Source organism: Poromitra crassiceps, assembly GCF_964638095.1.
Source record: "Poromitra crassiceps genome assembly, chromosome: 12".
Lineage (NCBI taxonomy): Eukaryota > Metazoa > Chordata > Actinopteri > Beryciformes > Melamphaidae > Poromitra > Poromitra crassiceps.
Window position 1 is genome coordinate 8,854,331 of NC_139632.1, and position 20,000 is coordinate 8,874,330.

Genomic DNA, 20,000 nt, shown 5'->3' on the forward strand with positions numbered 1-20,000 from the left:
TCCTTTTAAAACATGTGACATTCCATCCTAATACAAAGTTCTAGATTGTAGAATATAGTCAAGATTTGATTGCTTATGAATTACTAATACTGTATTATTAATGCATCATTATAGCCAAAGAGAAATGAAGGATATGATATCATCAGGAGGAGGAGGGAAGAGGATAACAAAACGATGATGATGATGATGATAAACGCATATTTCAAAATGAACAATGGTAAAAAATAAAATAAATAAAAAATAGTAACTGAATGAGGCTGGGACGGTGATGGTGAGGTCCCGTTTGGAAAATGTATCCTCTGTTTCCTCATTCATTGACTCCATGGTCGACTGGCTCGATCTGGAGATCTTGCTGCTACCAAATACTGACCTGGAAAACAATGTCATTACTAGGTCAGAGTCCATTTGTTGGTCAAACACGTGTGGTTACATGTTGCCCTGGTGGGCTGCTACATCATGGGTATGACAATGCTTCATGACCTTTATCAGATGTCACAACACTGCCTTATTCTTCCTACCACTCTCCAAGATACATTTTAAGTAGAAATGCCAAAAAAATAATCTTTGAAAAACTGCATGGCATTTTTCTAAAGCATTTATGTATTTACTTGTTGTCTCTCTCTCTCTCTCTCTCTCTCTCTTTCTCTCTCTCTCTCTCTCTCTCTCTCTCTCTCTCTCTCTCTCTCTGCATCTCACTTTTAACTGTGGACTCAAGGAGAATGGAGGTTAAAACTGACTTTCTTCCCCACCATCACCACCCTTAATAAATCACACATTGGACTATATACATATAGTAGATTTGTTCATATTTATCAAAGTGGCTGGTTGCTTTCCTAAAGTTTGCCTGAATTCCTACATTCATTCATTACAGTTGTGTGAATAGAATGGGATGTCACCAGCTCTCATCCCACCGAGGCAAAACCTGTTACCTGGAAAAAGGCACAGCAAAGCTTCCAGTGGTTGTTGTCTGCTGGAACATCATGGAGGGGTAGTCTGTTGTACTGGTCTCATCCAGGAAGAACCTGCTGTGTTTGACCTGCACAGACCCTGGCTCTGGCTGGTGGAGGGGCCGGGGGGTAACGTCCTCGCCACCATCATCAAACACCTGCGAAGAGGAGAGGGATGTGTTCAACAGCTGCATGCAGGTGCGTAGTGGAGGCTAAATGCAATTAAACACAGTGTACCCACCTCTTTGAAATGAAATGAGGCAGAGTTTATACTCAACTATTTTCAGATCAACTGTATCAATCAATGAGGGGACACAACATGGGTAAACTACTCACTTTAGATCAGGCGTGTCCAAAGTCCGGCCCGGGGGCCAGTTGTGGCCCGTGGACTGATTTTAAGCGGCCCTCGGCTTGTATCTCAAAATATACTATATGTGGCCCTCCACACAGTATTGGTTAATCAAGCAAGTTCAATTTGCATTTTTTCCATTCACCTAATGATGACAGCACTATCATACAGTTTGTACAAGCACCAAGTAGGAACAGCACATGCAGAACTAATGTTTTCAGATTGTAAACAAGATCCTTAGAGAAGAATTGTATTTTATGTCTGTTTTTTTAAATAACCGATATGACGGAGAAGCAGTTGGCCCCTGGGTATTTTCACATTATCTAATCTGGCCCCCATTCAAAAAAGTTTGGACACACCTGCCTTGATAGTTTACCTACCTCTGTATTAGGCCTACCACTACACCCCTGGCTGCATGCCACCAGCATTAACTACTACCACTATATAGCCTACTGCTCTAATAATAATTTGATTTGTATAGCAAAATCTAAAAATAGGTTACCCGAACTGTTTGCCTAGGAGTTTGAATGGCGCTTTTGTCCAGGACTTTGCTGTCACCACCAGACACGCTGAAACCTCTTCGGCTTAAGAGTTGAGAACATGCAACGCTCCTTGTGTATCTTGTGCTTTGGTTGAGTCGATGCATCCCTGATATTGAAGTATTTATTGCTTGGGAAGACCTAGAGGACGGAAAAAAATAACACATTAGCATAACATGCATCACTGTTTCTGCCCACTGTCTGTGTTGACAAAGTGACTGGCGGTCAGTTAACGTTAATACTGTAAAATGTGAACTTACGGCGTAACCATCAGAGTACGTTTCTTGACCTTTGCTGTGGGAATCGTCATGTTTAGTCTTTTATGTCTTCTGTAGCAGAGATAGATATGCTAGTTTCAGAGCAGGGTTTCAGAGTCTCTTGTCTTGTTTGAAGTTACCACAGCAACGCCGGGAGGGAAGTGACGAGTACTGGGGACACCTCGCGCCCATGAAGCTTAATTGCGCCCCCTGCTGGTTACTTCTGTTCAGTATGCAGATTCAGATATTTTACTAAAGATCAATATTTTTGTGTGGTTGTTGTATTCGCTGTATTTATATTCGGAGAGTGGATATTTCTCGCTGAGTGAAACTACCACAGGGCACAGGCTGGCATCACCGAGATGGCTAGAATAAACTCCAGCCCTGTAGGTGGCGATGTAGAGCAATGCCTCTCTGAGCTTTGACTTCCAACTGGCAGCGAAGCAAAACAGCATGGCAGCGACCCCAGTGTAGCGTTAGTTTATCAACTTTGACTCCTCATAGTCGAATACCAAACTCGGATGAATAAAAGACCGTTCCGTCTTGTGTTACAAGGTGAGTGTTGCTTACTGGCTCCGAATCTAACTAACGGTATGTACTTGGCTAATGCTAACTCAGGATGCTAGCTGATGTTAGCTAGCATCCTGAAACTACCTGTCAGGAAAGCATTTTTGCATGCTGTTGTGGTGGACTGGACACCTGTCAGTAACATTCATGTTCTCAAACACAACCAACGTTATTGGACTAATTTTGCAGTCCTTGAATATAAATGTGATAAAAAAAACGATAGCCTATGAGGAAGGACACTAATTTATTGTGCTGCTGACCTTGATTTCAGATCGCCTGTATTTATCTGTGACAACAACTGTTCGTTCAGTAGTAAGTTAACGTGCATTATGTCTTATCTCTATAGACATTACCTGAAGTAGTGGTGCATCTGGATCTACCATGGAGGCCCTAATGCATCAGGTTTGGCAGAGAGTCTTGCGGCGCCTGCCCAGAACCCTAACCGTCCCAAGCAGGAACCATTCCAGTTGTGCTGAACATGCCACAAACCCTGCCCCCACTTCCTCCAGACATGTCAAGCCCATACTCCTGGTGTCCCGCCTCTACCAGCCCTCGAACCTGCGTGATGTGGGGCAGGATAGCCGGTCACCAGGGGAGATGACCTGTAAGAGCCAGAGGCTGATGCAACAGGCCGGTCTCATCCACCCCTCCAACCCAGGGTGCTACTACTACCTTCCTGCCACTGTGCGCTCCATGGAGAAGTTGGTGAGGCTGAAACTTTTAACAATGACAAGGGTGAGATTGTGAGAGTAAATGTACACATTTTGTCTCAAACATGTAGTAACTACTGCATTAAATGAACAGGTGAGAGTGATCGACCAGGAGATGCAGGGGATCGGTGGGCAGAAGGTGGACATGCCCAGTCTGTGCTCGGCGGAGCTGTGGAAGTCTAGTGAGCGCTGGGACTTGATGGGAAAGGAGCTGTTCCGTCTGAAGGACCGCCACGGGGCGGACTACTGCCTGGGCCCCACACATGAGGAGGCAGTGACCAGTCTTGTCGCGTACCAGAGCACGCTGTCCTACAGACAGCTTCCTCTGCTTCTCTACCAGGTACCCTGCTCAGAAAGCTTCCAGACTGTCTGATCACCTGTGGGTTACTTTGCAGTAATGCAAATTCGGTTCATAATTGATTTTCTTTAATGCAGATCACCCGCAAATTCAGAGATGAGCCGAAGCCGAGGTTCGGTCTGCTTCGAGGGAGGGAGTTCTACATGAAGGACATGTACTCGTTTGACGTGAACGAAGAAGCTGCCTACCAGACCTACGAGTCGGTGTGCGAAGCGTACGCCAGGCTCTTCTCCCGGCTGGGCCTGCGTTGTGTCCGGGTGCAGGCAGACACGGGCAACATCGGGGGTAAACTCTCCCACGAGTTCCAGTTGACGGCAGACGTAGGCGAGGACAGACTTGTGCTCTGTGGGACCTGCTCCTTCTCTGCCAATGTAGAGACTGTGTCACCAGGCAGGACTGACTGCCCACAATGCAAGACTGGCACACTGGTAGAATCAAAGGGTATAGAGGTAGGCCACACCTTTTACCTGGGCACAAAGTACTCCCATATATTCAAGGCCACATTCAGCAACCCCCAAAACAAGCCTACCGTCACGGAGATGGGCTGCTTTGGTCTGGGGGTGACCCGCATTCTCGCTGCAGCCGTCGAGGTGATGTCAACGGAAGAGGGGATCCGTTGGCCGGGGCTTCTAGCACCTTACCAGGTTTGTGTTTTACCCCCGAAGAAGGGCAGTAAAGTGGATGGGGCGGCTGGCTTAGCTGAACAACTGGTGCACACTTTGGGAGAGACTCTGCCTCGTTTGAGCGGTGAGGTGGTCCTCGATGACCGTACTCAGATGACCATTGGTAAGAGGCTGAAGGATGCCAACCGGCTCGGCTACCCGTATGTCGTCGTCGCAGGGCAGAGCGCTCTCGAGGAAACACCCAGGTTTGAGGTGATCTGTCAGCAGACGGGTGAGACAATGTTTCTTAGTAAAGATGGACTGGTTGACCTTCTGGGGAGAGTGGAAACTGCATGAGTAATACTTGGGGGGAAAAGGAGAATGTTTGTGTATAGTATAGTATGTATGAAGTGTACTATCCGTTAAGTGAGTGATGGCGGTGAAAGAAGATCAAAGCCTTGTTATCTACAAGGTGTGACATTGAGGGGACTTGAAACCACAGTGATTCTGTTTTTACCTCATGGAATTACATTTTGTTTTGAAAAGTAATCCAAGCCATACGTTTGCATCCTGTCTAAAATTGTAGGTCAGCAGTGTAAGTTTGTTCAAATGTAACAACAATGGCTTTACATTGCACCACACACACACACACACACACACACACACACACACACACACACACACACACACACACACACACACACACACACACACACACACACACACACGTCCTATTAGACTGTACTGGTTATTATGATGTACTGGGTGAGAATGTCACAATTTGTTTTGCAGCCGTTTGTGTATCTAAGCCAATGACAATTTCAGTCCACTGAGCTGCCCTGTCAAGTTTTTCTTTCTGTGTGAGATCATATATATCTGCTTTCTTGGGATCAAATGCTGTAAATTGGAAATAAAAACTGTAAATATTATCCATCTTGGAACAAACAAAAAACAAATAAATAAGGCTACCATTTAACAGTTTCTGTTAACTTGCCTCAAGATTTTCCATTCTCCTATGATTCTGTCTATGATTCTGCATCATCATCACGAGTCACGACCATTGTCACGACCCAGTGGTGTAGTGCAGTGCAGGGTATATGTGTGGTAGCCTGGGAGAACCCTTCACACGTCGCTGCTACACATGGTTGGTAATGAGCCAAAGAAGGTCGAAAATTAGTTTTGCAGGTATTTTGAGGTTACTTTCATTTCCATAGTACATTATGGCAAATCATTATCTTCATAAAACGAAAGGGTATTTATTTGATGGTTTTGTTGGAATGCCACTTACTGTAGAAAATGTTATGTTGTGGAATGTTTAAACCCATTTTTCTCACGTTTTACTTTTGGACACATTAACTACTTTAAATTAACGTTTGTTCTCAGAGAGCTATCTCAGTCATCCAAAAATCTATGGAAATATCAAAAAAATTTCAACATGTGAAGGGTTTTTGCAGGCCACCACACCCACTTATTTTTCAGTCAGCACGGCTGCGGAACAAATGTATCCGCGATGTGTTTCTGACGGATGAATATAGACGTAGTACTACGTCGTACACATGAGTAAACAAGAAGCTGGCCTACAATAAGAAACAGCGTTAATTATAAAAGATGTGCTTATGACAGCAATTTCCTGTAAGACAATTATAGAATAATAACTTGGAAAATACAGATTGATCGAAAATGGCGTCTTCGGCACTGCAGGATGATAGCGATGATGGCATGGACGGATTTATGGACAAATTCAAGAGAGAGAAGTATGACAATGCTTTCACTGAAAGCAACTGGGAACAGGTAACAAATAGACATGTTAATTTTAGACAGAATCTCATTTCTACTTAACGGCTAACGTTTGCTTACACACCAGATTGTTATATTGCCACCAGGCGGTAGTAGGGCTAGCCAGGCGGTTGACGTTATAGCCAAGGGTAACATACATAACGCTAGCTGTTAACGTTAGCTTGAAGCTATGTAAACTGTGTGTATTGCACTGGCCTAATTTGTTGCTATCCACTACCATTCTCTCACCTAGGAGTTTGAAAAAGTGCCCATGTTCATGAAAACAGCCCCAGAGGAGATTAACCCTCAGACACACCCGGACCTGGCTTGTCTACAGTCCATTATCCATGATGATGACAGACCCCCAGAAGGTATAAAGTGGACCAGGGCTTAGTACGTTAACCCAACGCATTTGAGCAGTTGATGTTAAAAACAGGGCAGCATGAAAATTAAGATGTGTCATACTTGTGAGAAACTGCAGCCCACCCTGATGTTTGAGTCAATTCATGTGCTTAATTTCTTTTCAGAGCAAGCACAGTGCCTGAAAGATGAGGGCAACGAATATTTCAAAGAGAAGGACTACAAAAAGGCAATAACGACATACACAGCAGGCTTGAAGAAGAACTGCAGTGACCAAAACATCAACACTGTTCTGCTCACCAACCGGGCTGCAGCACACTTCCACCTGGGTAGAGGTTCCTCTAACTTAAATCTATAGACTGTTTTCACGGAATTGTCAGTCCTGCTCTGCTTCTTTTCTTCACCCCCCCCCCCCCCCCCTGTCCAAAGCAAACACTGCAACAGGAAGTGAGCTGGGGTTGAATTTAGAATGTTTTTGTTAAAACCGTCTATAAATGTCATAAGAGTGGCAGCGTCTGGGATGGGCATTGTTAAGTAGGACAAAATACGATTTGGTTGAGGAACAAACGAAAAGTGCGGATCTGATCGGTTTGTGGCGTCTCTTGGTGAATTTCAGCATAATTTTATGAAATTCTCTCCTCCTTATCCCACAGGTAACATGCGCTCTGCATTGAATGATGCTGTGGCTGCAAAGAGGATCAAGCCGGACCACCTTAAAGCATTAATCAGAGGTGTGTAACATACATAAAGGCTTTTTACCTGTAACAATGACTAGCTTGTATTTAACAAACAATATACATGTTCTTAGCAATTCTGATGATTTATCATTTAATAATGAATGAATGAATAGGTGGCACCTGGGTCCATTCGGACTTAAGCTTGGCCTCATGGCACTTACTCATGTTGTCGTCTTCTGACTAGATCATTGCTTGTGTTGTATAAAGCTCGGATGTACGTCGCTTTGGATAAAAGCGTCTGCTAAGTGAAATGGTAACATTGTAACATTGAATAGCACTCGTGATGATAATAAAAAATGAAATGAGGTGCACCCTGTGTTTCTACAGGTGCACAGTGTTGTATGGAGCTGCGTAACTTTGCAGAGGCCATGCAGTGGTGTGATGCAGGTCTGAAGCTTCATCCCACTGACAAGAAGCTGCTGGAGCTGAGAGCAGCAGCAGATAAACACAAGGTTTCAATCGCTGAGGAGCATTTTTTATTGTGGCTGGGGTGGAGGTTTTAAATGGAGACCGCATTAAGGATAGCGTCATTGGGTTGATCACGCTGCGGTAATAAATGAATTGCCCATGTGTGGGCTTAATAAAGTTGATCTTAAATGATCTTATCTTAAATTATCTTATCTTACCTTATCTGTATTTGTTTTCTTAAATGTTATTGAAGAATTTCAGTCCCGCCATCTCTTATCTGTTTGTGCCTCAGAGAGCAGCAGAGAGAGATGCGAGGAAGTCCAGAGCCAAAGACAAGAAGGAGCACGGTGAGAAAGAGGCTCTTCTGGCTGCTATAAAGGTAGGCGTTCCATTTAAAATGGAGAGGAAAATGAAACTTCAACATGCTCTCCACCGTCCTCCTGAGTCTTGACCATTTTTCTATTCTATCTATCAGTGTAGAACTGATCTAATGCACAGCCGGTTTGTTGCAGCATGCTTATTTGAGAGTTTTGTGTTCTTCCCACAGGAGCGAGGCGTCAGGCTCCTCCAGCCTGAGAAGCGTCGCCGTCGGGGGTCAGACAGTGAGGACGAGGCTGCAGGCATGGCTGAACTCTCCCTGGACGGCCTGAGCTCTCAGGAGGCCACCGGCGCTCAGGTCTTCATGGATGAGCAGGGCTCGCTGCAGTGGCCTGTGCTCCTCCTCTACCCTGAACACCAACAGAGCGACTTTGTCTCAGCCTTCTCTGACAGCTCCTGGTAATCATCTCCCCGTGTTCTGTTTCATCATGCCCGGATTCTGGTTTAGGAGTATTTCTGTGCTTACTGCATGCACAATATGCTGGATTTTATTGTAGTTTACTGGGGGGGAATGCAAGGCAGATTGGAGTGTTTCCTGTTTCTGTTTGAAATGTAGGACTGTCCAGAATTGTTAGTCTAAGGACAAAATGGTGATAACTTGCTTTGTGGCACGTTTCTTTTTTCTTTATTCATGTTGTGTTATTTTAGATGTAACTTGCTGCATAAATCACATGTGTATCTTATGTGCTTTCCCCTGTTAGTTTCATTGACCACCTGGTGGTAATGTTTGGAGAGGAACTTCCACCTTGGGACACGGACAGGAAATACCTCCCACAAAACCTGCAGGTGTGTGTGTGTTTGCCTGAGATGTACTCTATACCAACATGTGATTGGTCAGTCATTACACCTGCAATACATGGAGTAAGAATGAACAGTCCAGACACTTGGTGATTGATTGTCTGCTTATTCCTCGTGGTTTCACAGTAGGGGAAGAAAATCAACAATATCAGATATGAATGTCAATGATTTAGTTTGTGGAATCATCTTACCCAGGATCATTTACTAACCCCCTAAAGAAAGACCAAATGTATTCTAGAGGTTGGATGTTATTTGGAATTGTACGTCATTGCTCATAAATGTAAAAAAAAAAAGAGTGAGGAAAAAGTCAATTATTTTTTACTGATATTCTATCGATGCCTTGGCTTACAAGATAGTTCACTTACATTTTTCGACCACCATCAAGAGTAGGTGAATATACTGATGATTTGTGTTTGTCTTTTGCATCTTTCAATTTGGGAATCCCATCGATTAAAACAAATACATACACCTATATTGAAAAATTGGTTCAAGAGATTAATGCATCTGTGAAAGTTTTTCCCTTTTTTTTCTTTTTTCAAGTTGTATTTCGTGCTACAATGCTGCCACACTCTCGTAGCCCGTCTCGTAACGGACAAGCCCGTCTTTTATTGTCACACAAACACCACAATACATGCATGCGGCCGCAACACACTCATGCTGACGGTGGCCGGTGAAAAGTGTCCTGCATTTAACCCATCCAGGCATGTCCTTTCCTCCGGGGGGCAGGCCAGGAGCAGTGGTCGCTTTCTCGTACAGCACCCGGGGACCAACTTCGGATGTTGTCGTCACTGGTCGGATGACGATGATCTGATCTTCTGCATGTTTTTAGTGGGGGGGTTATATAGGGAGGGACCCCCTGGGGGAGCACGGGGAGAACATGCAAACTCCACACAGAGAGAAAGGCCCTTACGACGAGATACCCCACCTGGGCAGTAGGCACTGAAGATATGGGGGGGAACACAACCACAGCGCCCACAGTGTCCCAGGCGAGAATCGAACTCAGGACCTTCTGACTGTGAGGCGACAGCGCCTACCGACTGCGCCACCGTACCCCCACACTGTGGTGAACTGAATGCATAATCCACAAAATTCTCTCAAGGGGTTATGAAGTTTCAATGTGGGGTAATATTGAGTGGATCACCCACAAAAAGTGATCTTGATGGGTTACTGATTACCTGCCTATGAAAATAATATAGGTACAGATTTCTGATGACTGAAAGTAATCAACAATAATGATAAATAATCTGAAGTACAACGGACAAACGATGAATGTATTTCAAACCCAACACTGATGTGATAAAAGAATGATATCGGTGAGTTTGCATTGCTAATTACCAGCCGTGACAGCGATGCTGGTATTGTTTTCACCTCGTTGTCACACCCTGACACACTTTCATTTTAAGGTGCTGGTGTGATACCATCCCAAGATGGTCTAGTAGTTAATAGTATTGTATCTTGTCCTATTTCTTAGCTGTTCTTTGAGGATGAGGCGAAGGAGACGCTGTACCAAGTTGACCCAGAGATGTCCCTTTTGAAAGCGTTGCAGCATAAAAGGTAGATCCAGTGTTTGTGATGCGTGCTTTCACCTGTTTGTTTGTTGACGGAGCATATTTGTGACGTGATGGCATGCTTTTCTTACACGCCCTGAAGTAGAAACATTCCACCAGCCGTGGCCGGGTTTCCCCAAAAGCTTCTTAGCATTAAGAAGCTTCTTAGACCCTTCTAAAGGAGCCTTAAGAAGGGTCTAAGAAGCTTCTTAGCCCTAAGAAGCTTTTGGGAAACCCGGCCAAGGTGTCATTTGGATACTATTAAAAACTGAATCGAAACTTTATTTATTTACTGACACAACTCAGACTTTGTGGTCAGTGTGGACTGCCTTTCATAACTTCTTTGACTTTCTTTCCAGATTCATGACTCTCTGCATTCTTTTCTGCTCTGTTAACAGGTGCTTTGTGAAGGCGGGCACTCCCAGCTTCATTGTCTTGGTGAAAGGCTCAACCTTCTGGAAACAGTTTTTAACAGGAAAGAAAACACAGAGATTATAATCATAACAATGGCCTATTCTGTCAACTCTTGGACATTAATTCGTCATACCAAACCAACAGGACTGACTTGTGTTTTTGGAAAAGACACCTTGGGTATCGTGTCACAGGCCTATACAGGCTCCCTCGTGCCCATGAGCAAAGCACACTGTAAGGCAAATATCTACAGTATACTGTATGTAAGTGATGATGTAAAATGATAAAAAAAAAGTCATAGTAGTTCATATTGACTGCTTGTTTTTCTTTCAGTACAAATGCAAAATGTAAATTGAAAACAAAATAACACATTTTATTTGTATAATTCAAAACATATTTGCCAGGAACTTTACAAACGGCGGGGGGTGTTGTTAAAGACAAACTTATTAGACAAACAATAAAAATCACCAATGCAGACAACAAAATATGGATAAGATGGCATTCTTTTGTCTTTGTCAAAGACCTGGCAGCAGAATTCAACACAATCTGATGCAGTGCTACAGCTCATTGAGACATAAAGTGTGTCCATCTCTCTGGTTTGTTCAAAGACAAAAATAAACAGATGTAATCTTTGTTCCTAAATTGGTGATCCAGCTGTTTAGTATGTTTTTGAAGGTTTGAACCAAAAATTAAAGAAACATTCTTAATTCTTAAATACATGCTAGATGTACATATTTAAAGGATCAAGAGACATGTAAATGTGTTGGGCATCAATAAATATTTTGCCTGAATTTAGTTGAAAGAAGATTTGTGACATCCAATCCTTGATGACAGCTGGACAGCCATGAATTACCACCAAAGTACTTTGTTGGTTTAATTTGGTTGAGACACGTAGCAGAGTATTGTACAGTATATATCCTAAACTGTCTTGTTATGTCATTGTTTGCCGTTAGCATGACCAGGTTAGGTTCAAATGCTGTCCACACTGTGACCAAACCAGCATTCGCAAGTGTTCCGTCCCCAGACATGCCAAAGCGTTCCCCAGACCACCTTTTCAAGTGGACCCTGTCACGGGTCCCCGTTCCACGCCCGGGCGCGGCAACGCAACGTTCGCACTCATCAAACGTTCCGGGCCTGGGGTCAATTTGGGGACAAGTGTGCTAGGGAACGGTACCGGGGTGCCAGTGTGAAAGCATAAATTACAAAAAATGTGATGCAGGATTAACACAGATGCAAAGATACTGTACCAATTTTATATTTTCATTTATGCGCAGAGAGATGGAACTCTATATTTTTGAACATGAGATGTGTCTGATGTTATGTTTGGCATTGCAATTTGTGCACGGAAGGTCAAATCCATTTTTGTTGTAAAATTGAAAACTAGGGCCAAAATTAATTTAAGTATCTGAACCACTAGTGTTCTTTGTTTTGGACGTCCATTTCCATTTGCTTTTGAGGAATATTCTTGGGGCTCACATTGCGATAAATCTGTATTTGAAGCTGAAAATAAGCGTCAAGTGCGCCAATTTGGTTATTATTGATTAGGATAAGGTGAAAATTGCATTGTCACAGCAGAAAAGGCCAGCACACAAAAAAGTCCTTTCAAAGGTTTAATACCTGTAGTCTGGGTAGGGCAGCAGCACAGCAACAAACAGTTTCGGCACGTAGGCCTTCTTCAGTGAAAATTGCATTGTAACGCCATCAAAACCCAAAATATAAAAACTCAAAAAAATACTGTCATAGTTTATACAGGACAACAGGCAGCATGCGAGTCAGTCCTGGAAACTAAAGAGAGAGAATCCTCAGGACTCCTAAACATCTCAGCCCTACCCCCGCATCACTTCAGACAGTTGATTTGAGCTAAATCAAGTGATTCCCTCCAGCACACCAAACAGACCCAGAGAAGCTGCAGAGCTCAGCATTATCACTTGACTGGAGCAGGTTGAGACGTCATGATGACCTTCTTGTCGTTCTTGCGATGTTTCAGCTCGCGGGCAATCTGACACCAAGAGCACCACTCGCAGAAACAGGTAGTACATATGTCCTTACAGAGAGTACCCTGTGGAGAGCAAAGTATTTAACAGGTAGTACATATGTCCTTACAGAGAGTACCCTGTGGAGAGCAAAGTATTTAACAGGTAGTACATATGTCCTTACAGAGAGTACCCTGTGGAGAGCAAAGTATTTAACAGGTAGTACATATGTCCTTACAGAGAGTACCCTGTGGAGAGCAAAGTATTTAACAGGTAGTACATATGTCCTTACAGAGAGTACCCTGTGGAGAGCAAAGTATTTAACAGGTAGTACATATGTCCTTACAGAGAGTACCCTGTGGAGAGCAAAATATTTACATTCTATTTCATACAGAACTGCCCCATGGGGCATTCATGCTCTTATCACTCATGTATTCGCCTCAGCACACTGAAACTTGAATGCACTCAATTAGGGTGAGTCTATTCAAACCTATGGAGCATCGCTGTATACAAGCGACAGAGTGACTTGTTAGCAGGGTGGCTTGCCTGCCAAAAAGTGATTACTGTCATATAACCCATCCATAAATCATATTTATTATAGGTTGAGGCGATGTCTCGTCATAGACGCTGCCGGGTTAGCTGGCTCAGCCTGGGCATGGTCAGGGTGGGGTCAGGGTGGGGTAAATCCCCCGTTCTATCCATTCAGCAAAGTTAGAATTTAGCTGCTATCCAGCCCAGGCAGACACGATCGGGGATTTAACCACCGCAGTAAACGCACACCTGAGCAGACGTCTTGAGTTCCTGCTCTAGAACCCCCAAACCTGTAGTTTAGAGACGCAGCACCTTCCGTTGGTGAGTCAGCCCATTGAGATATATGGGCGGTTTTACCCCACTCGCGCACCAGCCGTATAACATTTTGTGGGCGTTCCCACACATGCCGACTGTCTCTATAGTCTAGTTTCCAAATAGGCCTAAACAAGGATATTAGACATACCAAACACATATATAAAGTACATCGCAAAACAATACTATAACATTGACATATAGGCCTACATATTGTCGAAATAGTTTTAATATGCTGCGCTGCAGACAGCAATCACTTGTTGGCAGGGAATCACACTCGCTCCTTTGGGGACCCATTGTTTTTCACCAGTGTCATTAGCCTGGAATACCATTATTTTTTTAACCCAAGAAATTGTTAAGTTATAGTTATTGCCTTGACCAAATACTCTGTGTATGGTAACGAGCAGATCTAAGAGAACAAACGTTTGCAGATATGAGGTTTTTAGCCAGCAAGTTTAGCAACATGTTGCATGCACGATATGAATGTACTGCACTACTTCACCTTGATTCCATATCTGTGACGCATAGCAACCCTAAGAGCCAAGCCTGCAGGCGCCACACACAGGGGAAGCCCACAGGCCGCTGTTATGGCAGGGCTGCATATGTCCAGTAGAGGGAGACATCTGCTCTCTCCAAACTTCCCTGTGGTGCTGCAGGCCATGCAGGGACAGCACCAGAAGCCATAACAACCTGGAAAACATACGAAAAAGACTCTCAGACACCCTTACAATCAATCAATCAATCAATCAATCAATCAATCAATCAATCAAAACTTTATTCCAGACTCAAGGTCCATAAAAGACATACAACACTAAAAAGAATCCCTACAGAATGTAGGGGGAAAAAGCAATATGCAAAAGTTACAAGTTTCCAGCTTAACAAGGACTGAACAAGCTTTTCACAAGGAATGATGAAAGCTGAAATACAAATATCAAAATAGTCCCGTCTGACTACTACTGACTACTAGGGGTGTCACAATACACTCAGTTCACGATACGCTACACGATATTGGGTTCACGATAACGATACGATACGATATTTTAACAATATTTTGTTGCGATCGATTTGTAAGTTGAGGGGGCATCCTCCACGCTAATTTGAGTAATTTCACCATTTTCATCCTCCGTGTCTGTAACATCCCTCGTCTGTTCAAACAAAGCAATGAAGGAGAGCGAGCATGCAATCAGATGCAAATCAGTGCCACCATGTTCAGCTTCTTTTTCTCGCGATATGAGATTTCATCTCAACGATACATATTGTCACGTTTTGATATCGCGATATATTGTGGGACGGTATATTGTGACATCCCTACTGACTACTGTGGAGACTTTTAATGAATGAGCCGGCCAAAGCTCGCCACTGATACTTACAAGCATTGACGTCATCACAGCAGTCAAAGAGGCCAGTGTTCCAGTTTGTCAAGGAATGGGCTGCCATTGGCTGATGATGGCTCACTACTGTGTTAGTCAAAGTTGATGAACAGGTAGCCTGCTAACACACAGAGATCAATGTATAGCACAACCCAGAGTCATTCATGTGACAATTTGGCTGTTTCTTCCAATTTAATACATGGTTTTGACACTTGAAATTCAGGTAACTATGCAAAAACAATTTCATGATACCCACTATCACAGCAAGAAGCATATTAATGTAGGTTATTCTCTAATGTTAGGTTCAACCCACTGGTAATCTTTATAAGAAAATGCAAACATCATAAATCTGCTGATATATATATATATACAGTATATATATATATATATATATATATATATATATACACACACACACACACACACACACACACACACACACACACACACACACACACACACACACACACACACACACACACACACACACACACGTATATATATTTATATATATAGGGGTCACAGTGGAATAAATGTTTGACTCTAGTGCACAACCATGCAGTATGTTACAAATATTACAATATTTTCATTTGGGTTGCTTCAGTGATCACAATTCTAAGAACCCTAGTATTTCAACTATATGATTTATAAACCATGCCTCCAATTGATTTATATTATTCAATAAACATTCAGATTGAGTCATTTGATTTGCTAAATTTTGTGATTGGATATCACACTGGTAGACAGGAGCAGCAGCTTCCTTCAGCCCCGTTACATTCTTCTTTTAAATGTCAAATCATCAATTTATAATTATCAAGTGATGCATTTTAGTAATTTAACCTACTAAATTTAAACTAGATAAATAAATAATGATGAAAACAATTAGCGTTTCTAATTTTTTTTACACTAAAGTTAATTTCTCACTAAACCCAAAGATCTTACCTTGCTTTCCCTTCTGCAGCTGAGAAAGAATGAAAGGACTAGGAGGTGCCTTCAATGCACTTATGTAAAATAATGCCTTGAATGGTGAATGCCATTATTTCAAGCATGTCGGGTACCTGCTCAAGCAATGCTGCAAAACCTGAATGTACACATACTAAAGGAAGTGCAATTGTATACATTTTACAAATACATGTCCTTTCTGAGAGGGATACTTTCCATTTGCATGTGTGCCATTTGAATACAGTGACAGCCCTTTCTTAAAACACTTTAATTTTCCTCTATTTGTTTCTGTTTTTAGCTCCTCATCTCTGTGGGTACTACGGTATACTATATTGTAAAATAGATAAAGTTGATCATTATTATTATCATCATCAGTAGTAGTAGTAGTAGTGTAGTAGTTCAGAATAACGCTCATGGTAAGCGGCCCCCAGATTTACAAGAGAGAAAATTCTGATACTGTCAGATCTGAGATGCCCAGGATTAGTCTCCTGACAACAAGACCTTGACTAGGCCAGTCACAGACTCACAGGATAGTGTTATATAGTTAGTCCATCTGACCTCACCCAGTTTCTCTGTGATGGCAGTCAAGTCCTTAAAAACACAAAATCTCAGGAATGTTCTCCTGCCACACCACAGGTCTCGGTGTGTATCGGCACACTTCTTGTCTTGTCATCACTGAAACACAGATACTTTGTTGTGTGGTAACATGTTGAAAAAAGACAGATACTTGTGTTGTAACATGTTGAGAAGAGTAGGTTGTAACAGCTTAACCCGGCGATCCTCAAAGTCCGGACTCCGGTCCGCATCCGGACCGAGACGCCGTCCTATCCGGACCGAGCCCTATAACCTACAAATCATTGATAACTTACATTTTCACGGAGCGTTTCTATTTTAACCGGCACGTGCTTTTACAGTATTTACGGTACTACTGGTTTATCTGCCAGGAAGCTCACAGACCAATGAATGCGCTGTAAATCATCACACGTGATGCTACTCGGCCAATCAAATAAGCGAATCGTTTCTCTCTGTTGCTTCGAGTGGTGCTGCGAGAGCACACGGACGGAGGGGAGGTGACGCGAGGCGAGAGATAGTAATTTCACATGGTGTGCTCAAAAGAAACCACTCTTACATGTCCATTCATTGTTCTTACGGGCAGATCAAAACCAGTATGTCTCGTGTGAAGTGCGGTGCGATCCTGACCTGTCTATGGAAGCGCCACACATGAGCAAACACACACACACACACACACACACACCAGGGCACACTCACTGCCCAACGCAACGGCATGCGAGGTTGATCGACAGACAGACAGACAGACAGACAGACAGATAGACAGATAGATAGATAGATAGGGAGCTCACTTCTCTCAAGAGATGTTTGTTGGCTCAGAGTGTTAAATGTGAAATGGAGTGAAGAAAAGGGGAAACTTATTTCTCTTAAATTAAAGCACTTCATTTTAAGATGCACATTTTTCCAAAGCACTCTGTTGTATGTTATTTTTAAATGCATAATTTTACTTGAAATGAGAAAAGATCATTTATTTATTATAGTAGGGTAGTTATGTATAATTAATCCAGTTAAATATGAAAACTGTAAATAAGCATTATTGATGTTTATTTGTATTTAACAGTCAGTTGTTGACTACATACAGACGTACCATTAGGCTACTTCAATCATTGAGTTCAATGGCACTGAATCATAGCGTAAGCTACGTTACAATGGTCCGGACCTTTGCTTGAGGACATTTTCTCTAACTGGACCTCTTTGAATTTTAATTGAGTGCCCCTGAACCTATTAAAAAAAATGCTGACAACCATGAGATGTCGCATAATCGTTGTGTCGCAAAGTCACAAGAGCACGTCCTCCACACTTTGGCTCTTTCAGCTCAGTTCATTTGGGATGTGGAACTTTCCAGACAGACTTAACATACTGGAGACAAAGTTGTCAAATTTCTCAATTTTTGTTTTAAAGTTCACACAAATTATGACTCTTACACTTCATGTTCTTCATATAAAAAATTGAATTGTTTAGATTTTAATATTTAGAAAATTTTAAACGTTTTGGCTAATGATACCACAGTTTTTCGGTAGGTGTGGCATTGAGAAAGACATCACATTGATACATTTTCTATTGGCAGGTTTGAGAATGATTATTCCAAAAGTCTGTATTGTAAAATCTTGTACAATTAGAAATATACAACATTATTATCAAAGAATCTCTTACATGTCTTGGAATTGTCGTAAAGATGAAAACAGGGAACTAATGCAAACTTTGATCCTATCATTGAACAAAAAAAAAGCTTTGGTTATCTCTTGACATGGAAACTAGATATTTAGAGAAGATACTCTTGCTCTTAGGAATACCCTTATCAATCTGAGATTCCACACTAAATAATACCCTTAAAATAAACTGGATTAGTAAAAAAAAAAAAAGTATGTGTTTTTCATAAATATTTATTTGATTCAGTAGGTGAATCTTTGACCCCCGGAGAACAAGAAACTCTGATGCTGTGAAAATAATGCTGTGAATATAAATAATATTACAAACTACCTAATAGTTGTTATTGACTCCCCCTTCACACACACACACACACACACACACACACACACACACACACACACACACACACACACACACACACACACACACACACACACACACACACACACACACACACACACGTATATATATATATATTTATATATATAGGGGTCACAGTGAAATAAATCTCTATTCAGAGCTGAAGCTAAAGTTCAAGTGGGCTACTGATGATTATTGATTAGGAGAAAATGGCATATTAACACCACGCATCACCACCCAAGATAATAAGTCCTGTCATTGTTGTGAACAAGCAGCATTCTAGTCAGTCCTGGAGAAAAATAAAGTCCAAACAATCTCCAGGCCTCCTCCTACACAATACCCACAAGTTAGAAGACATTTTCTTCACCAAGCCTTAGCCTTCACAAAACCAACGTCAGGTGGGGGTCCGTAACTCGGTGGTGCTGATCCCATGGTGTTTGGATAAGAAGGAGGTGGGGGCCCATATTCTGGCCCATATTCTGGCCCATATTCTGGCCCATATTCTGGCCCATATTCTGGCCCATATTCTGGCCCATATTCTGACCCATAACCTGATGCTATTGTCATAACAGGTGGGCCCAAATTGAGGTTGATTTTGTTGACAGGTTGAGGCTGCTGCACGTTGATGACGACGTGGCCTTTCTGCCGATGTTTCAGCTCGCGGGCCATCTGACACCAGGAGCACCACTCGCAGAAGCAGGAAGTCACAACGTCCTTACAGAGAGAACCCTACGGAGAACCAAAAGAAACAGGAAGTCATAATGTCCTTACAGAGAGAACCCTATGGAGAGCCAAAAGCAACAGGAAGTCATAATGTCCTTACAGAGAGAACCCTATGGAGAACCAAAAGTCCTTCAGTTATTGTTCTTTGTGCTGTTACATATACATTGTCATTCTGTGATGTCTCATATCAATTACTCCAATTACAGTATGTACAGCAACAAGCAGGAAATCGGGAGCGTCGGAGTGTTTTAGTCCATCACCGCTGTTGCATGTGAACTCCTTTTACATGAGCATCTGTGTTTCTTGAATGTGAGGACTCTAAACCTTTGAAACGTATTCAAAGTGAATTCTTTAAAGCTGCTGTATAGATATATTTTTGTTAAAACAAGTGTTAAATAGCTCCATATTGTGACGGCAATCACTGATAGAGAGTGTTTGGTCAGTAACATGCGTCTCCCAGTCCCCTTTCTGGTAAACAGAAGATCAACTTTTCTTGTATCCCATCCGACTTTATCCAATCATGAGTGAGAAGAACTCCACAAAGAGGATTGAGTCAACACAGTTCTCATTCCTAAAGTCAAATACTTGTTGGTTTTCAGCCAGCAACACGCATGATATAAATGTACTCCACTACCTCACCAGCAACACGCATGATATAAATGTACTCCACTACCTCACCAGCAACACGCATGATATAAATGTACTCCACTACCTCACCAGCAACACGCATGATATAAATGTACTCCACTACCTCACCAGCAACACGCATGATATAAATGTACTCCACTACCTCACCAGCAACACGCATGATATAAATGTACTCCA

The 20,000-nt window shown here is 42.5% G+C and overlaps 3 protein-coding genes across 4 annotated transcripts in view; 2 read left to right on the top strand and 1 right to left on the bottom strand.

Annotated features, from left to right (window-relative positions):
* The window catches only part of dnai4 (dynein axonemal intermediate chain 4), a gene marked incomplete at both ends in the record, with an annotated part of 22,248 nt that extends 19,206 nt beyond the window's left edge, over nucleotides 1-3,042 (bottom strand). The window contains 3 exons of the mRNA XM_083647191.1: nucleotides 249-370; nucleotides 930-1,105; nucleotides 3,013-3,042. Coding sequence (XP_083503317.1) covers nucleotides 249-370; nucleotides 930-1,105; nucleotides 3,013-3,042 — 328 coding nt within the window. The remainder of the gene's footprint in view (nucleotides 1-248; nucleotides 371-929; nucleotides 1,106-3,012) is intronic.
* On the top strand, nucleotides 2,556-5,285 carry pars2 (prolyl-tRNA synthetase 2, mitochondrial). The gene is made up of 4 exons (XM_083648106.1): nucleotides 2,556-2,647; nucleotides 3,006-3,364; nucleotides 3,464-3,709; nucleotides 3,805-5,285. Exons 2-4 carry the CDS (start codon nucleotides 3,041-3,043, stop codon nucleotides 4,684-4,686), a joined length of 1,452 nt encoding a protein of 483 aa, XP_083504232.1. The 5' UTR covers nucleotides 2,556-2,647; nucleotides 3,006-3,040; the 3' UTR covers nucleotides 4,687-5,285.
* A 605-nt stretch (nucleotides 5,286-5,890) lies between these two features.
* On the top strand, nucleotides 5,891-11,265 carry ttc4 (tetratricopeptide repeat domain 4). 2 transcript variants are annotated; one of them, XM_083648107.1, is made up of 10 exons: nucleotides 5,891-6,120; nucleotides 6,359-6,476; nucleotides 6,633-6,794; nucleotides 7,119-7,196; nucleotides 7,530-7,654; nucleotides 7,903-7,989; nucleotides 8,158-8,387; nucleotides 8,690-8,774; nucleotides 10,258-10,340; nucleotides 10,732-11,265. In XM_083648107.1, exons 1-10 carry the CDS (start codon nucleotides 6,010-6,012, stop codon nucleotides 10,829-10,831), a joined length of 1,179 nt encoding a protein of 392 aa, XP_083504233.1. In that variant the 5' UTR covers nucleotides 5,891-6,009; the 3' UTR covers nucleotides 10,832-11,265. The 2 variants fall into 2 exon arrangements, with proteins under 2 accessions (XP_083504233.1, XP_083504234.1); XM_083648108.1 differs by having other exon boundaries at nucleotides 5,945-6,083.
* The last annotated feature ends 8,735 nt before the right edge of the window (nucleotides 11,266-20,000 follow it).

Bases quoted from the DNA above. Each gene is read 5' to 3' on its own strand.
- pars2 (XM_083648106.1), top strand. From the start codon at position 3,041: ATGGAGGCCCTAATGCATCAGGTTTGGCAGAGAGTCTTGCGGCGCCTG. The intron at 3,365-3,463 runs GTGAGGCTGAAA...TTAAATGAACAG, and splicing joins TGCGCTCCATGGAGAAGTTG to GTGAGAGTGATCGACCAGGA. The intron at 3,710-3,804 runs GTACCCTGCTCA...TCTTTAATGCAG, and splicing joins TTCCTCTGCTTCTCTACCAG to ATCACCCGCAAATTCAGAGA.
- ttc4 (XM_083648107.1), top strand. From the start codon at position 6,010: ATGGCGTCTTCGGCACTGCAGGATGATAGCGATGATGGCATGGACGGA. The intron at 7,655-7,902 runs GTTTCAATCGCT...TTTGTGCCTCAG, and splicing joins CAGCAGCAGATAAACACAAG to AGAGCAGCAGAGAGAGATGC. The intron at 10,341-10,731 runs GTAGATCCAGTG...CTCTGTTAACAG, and splicing joins AAAGCGTTGCAGCATAAAAG to GTGCTTTGTGAAGGCGGGCA.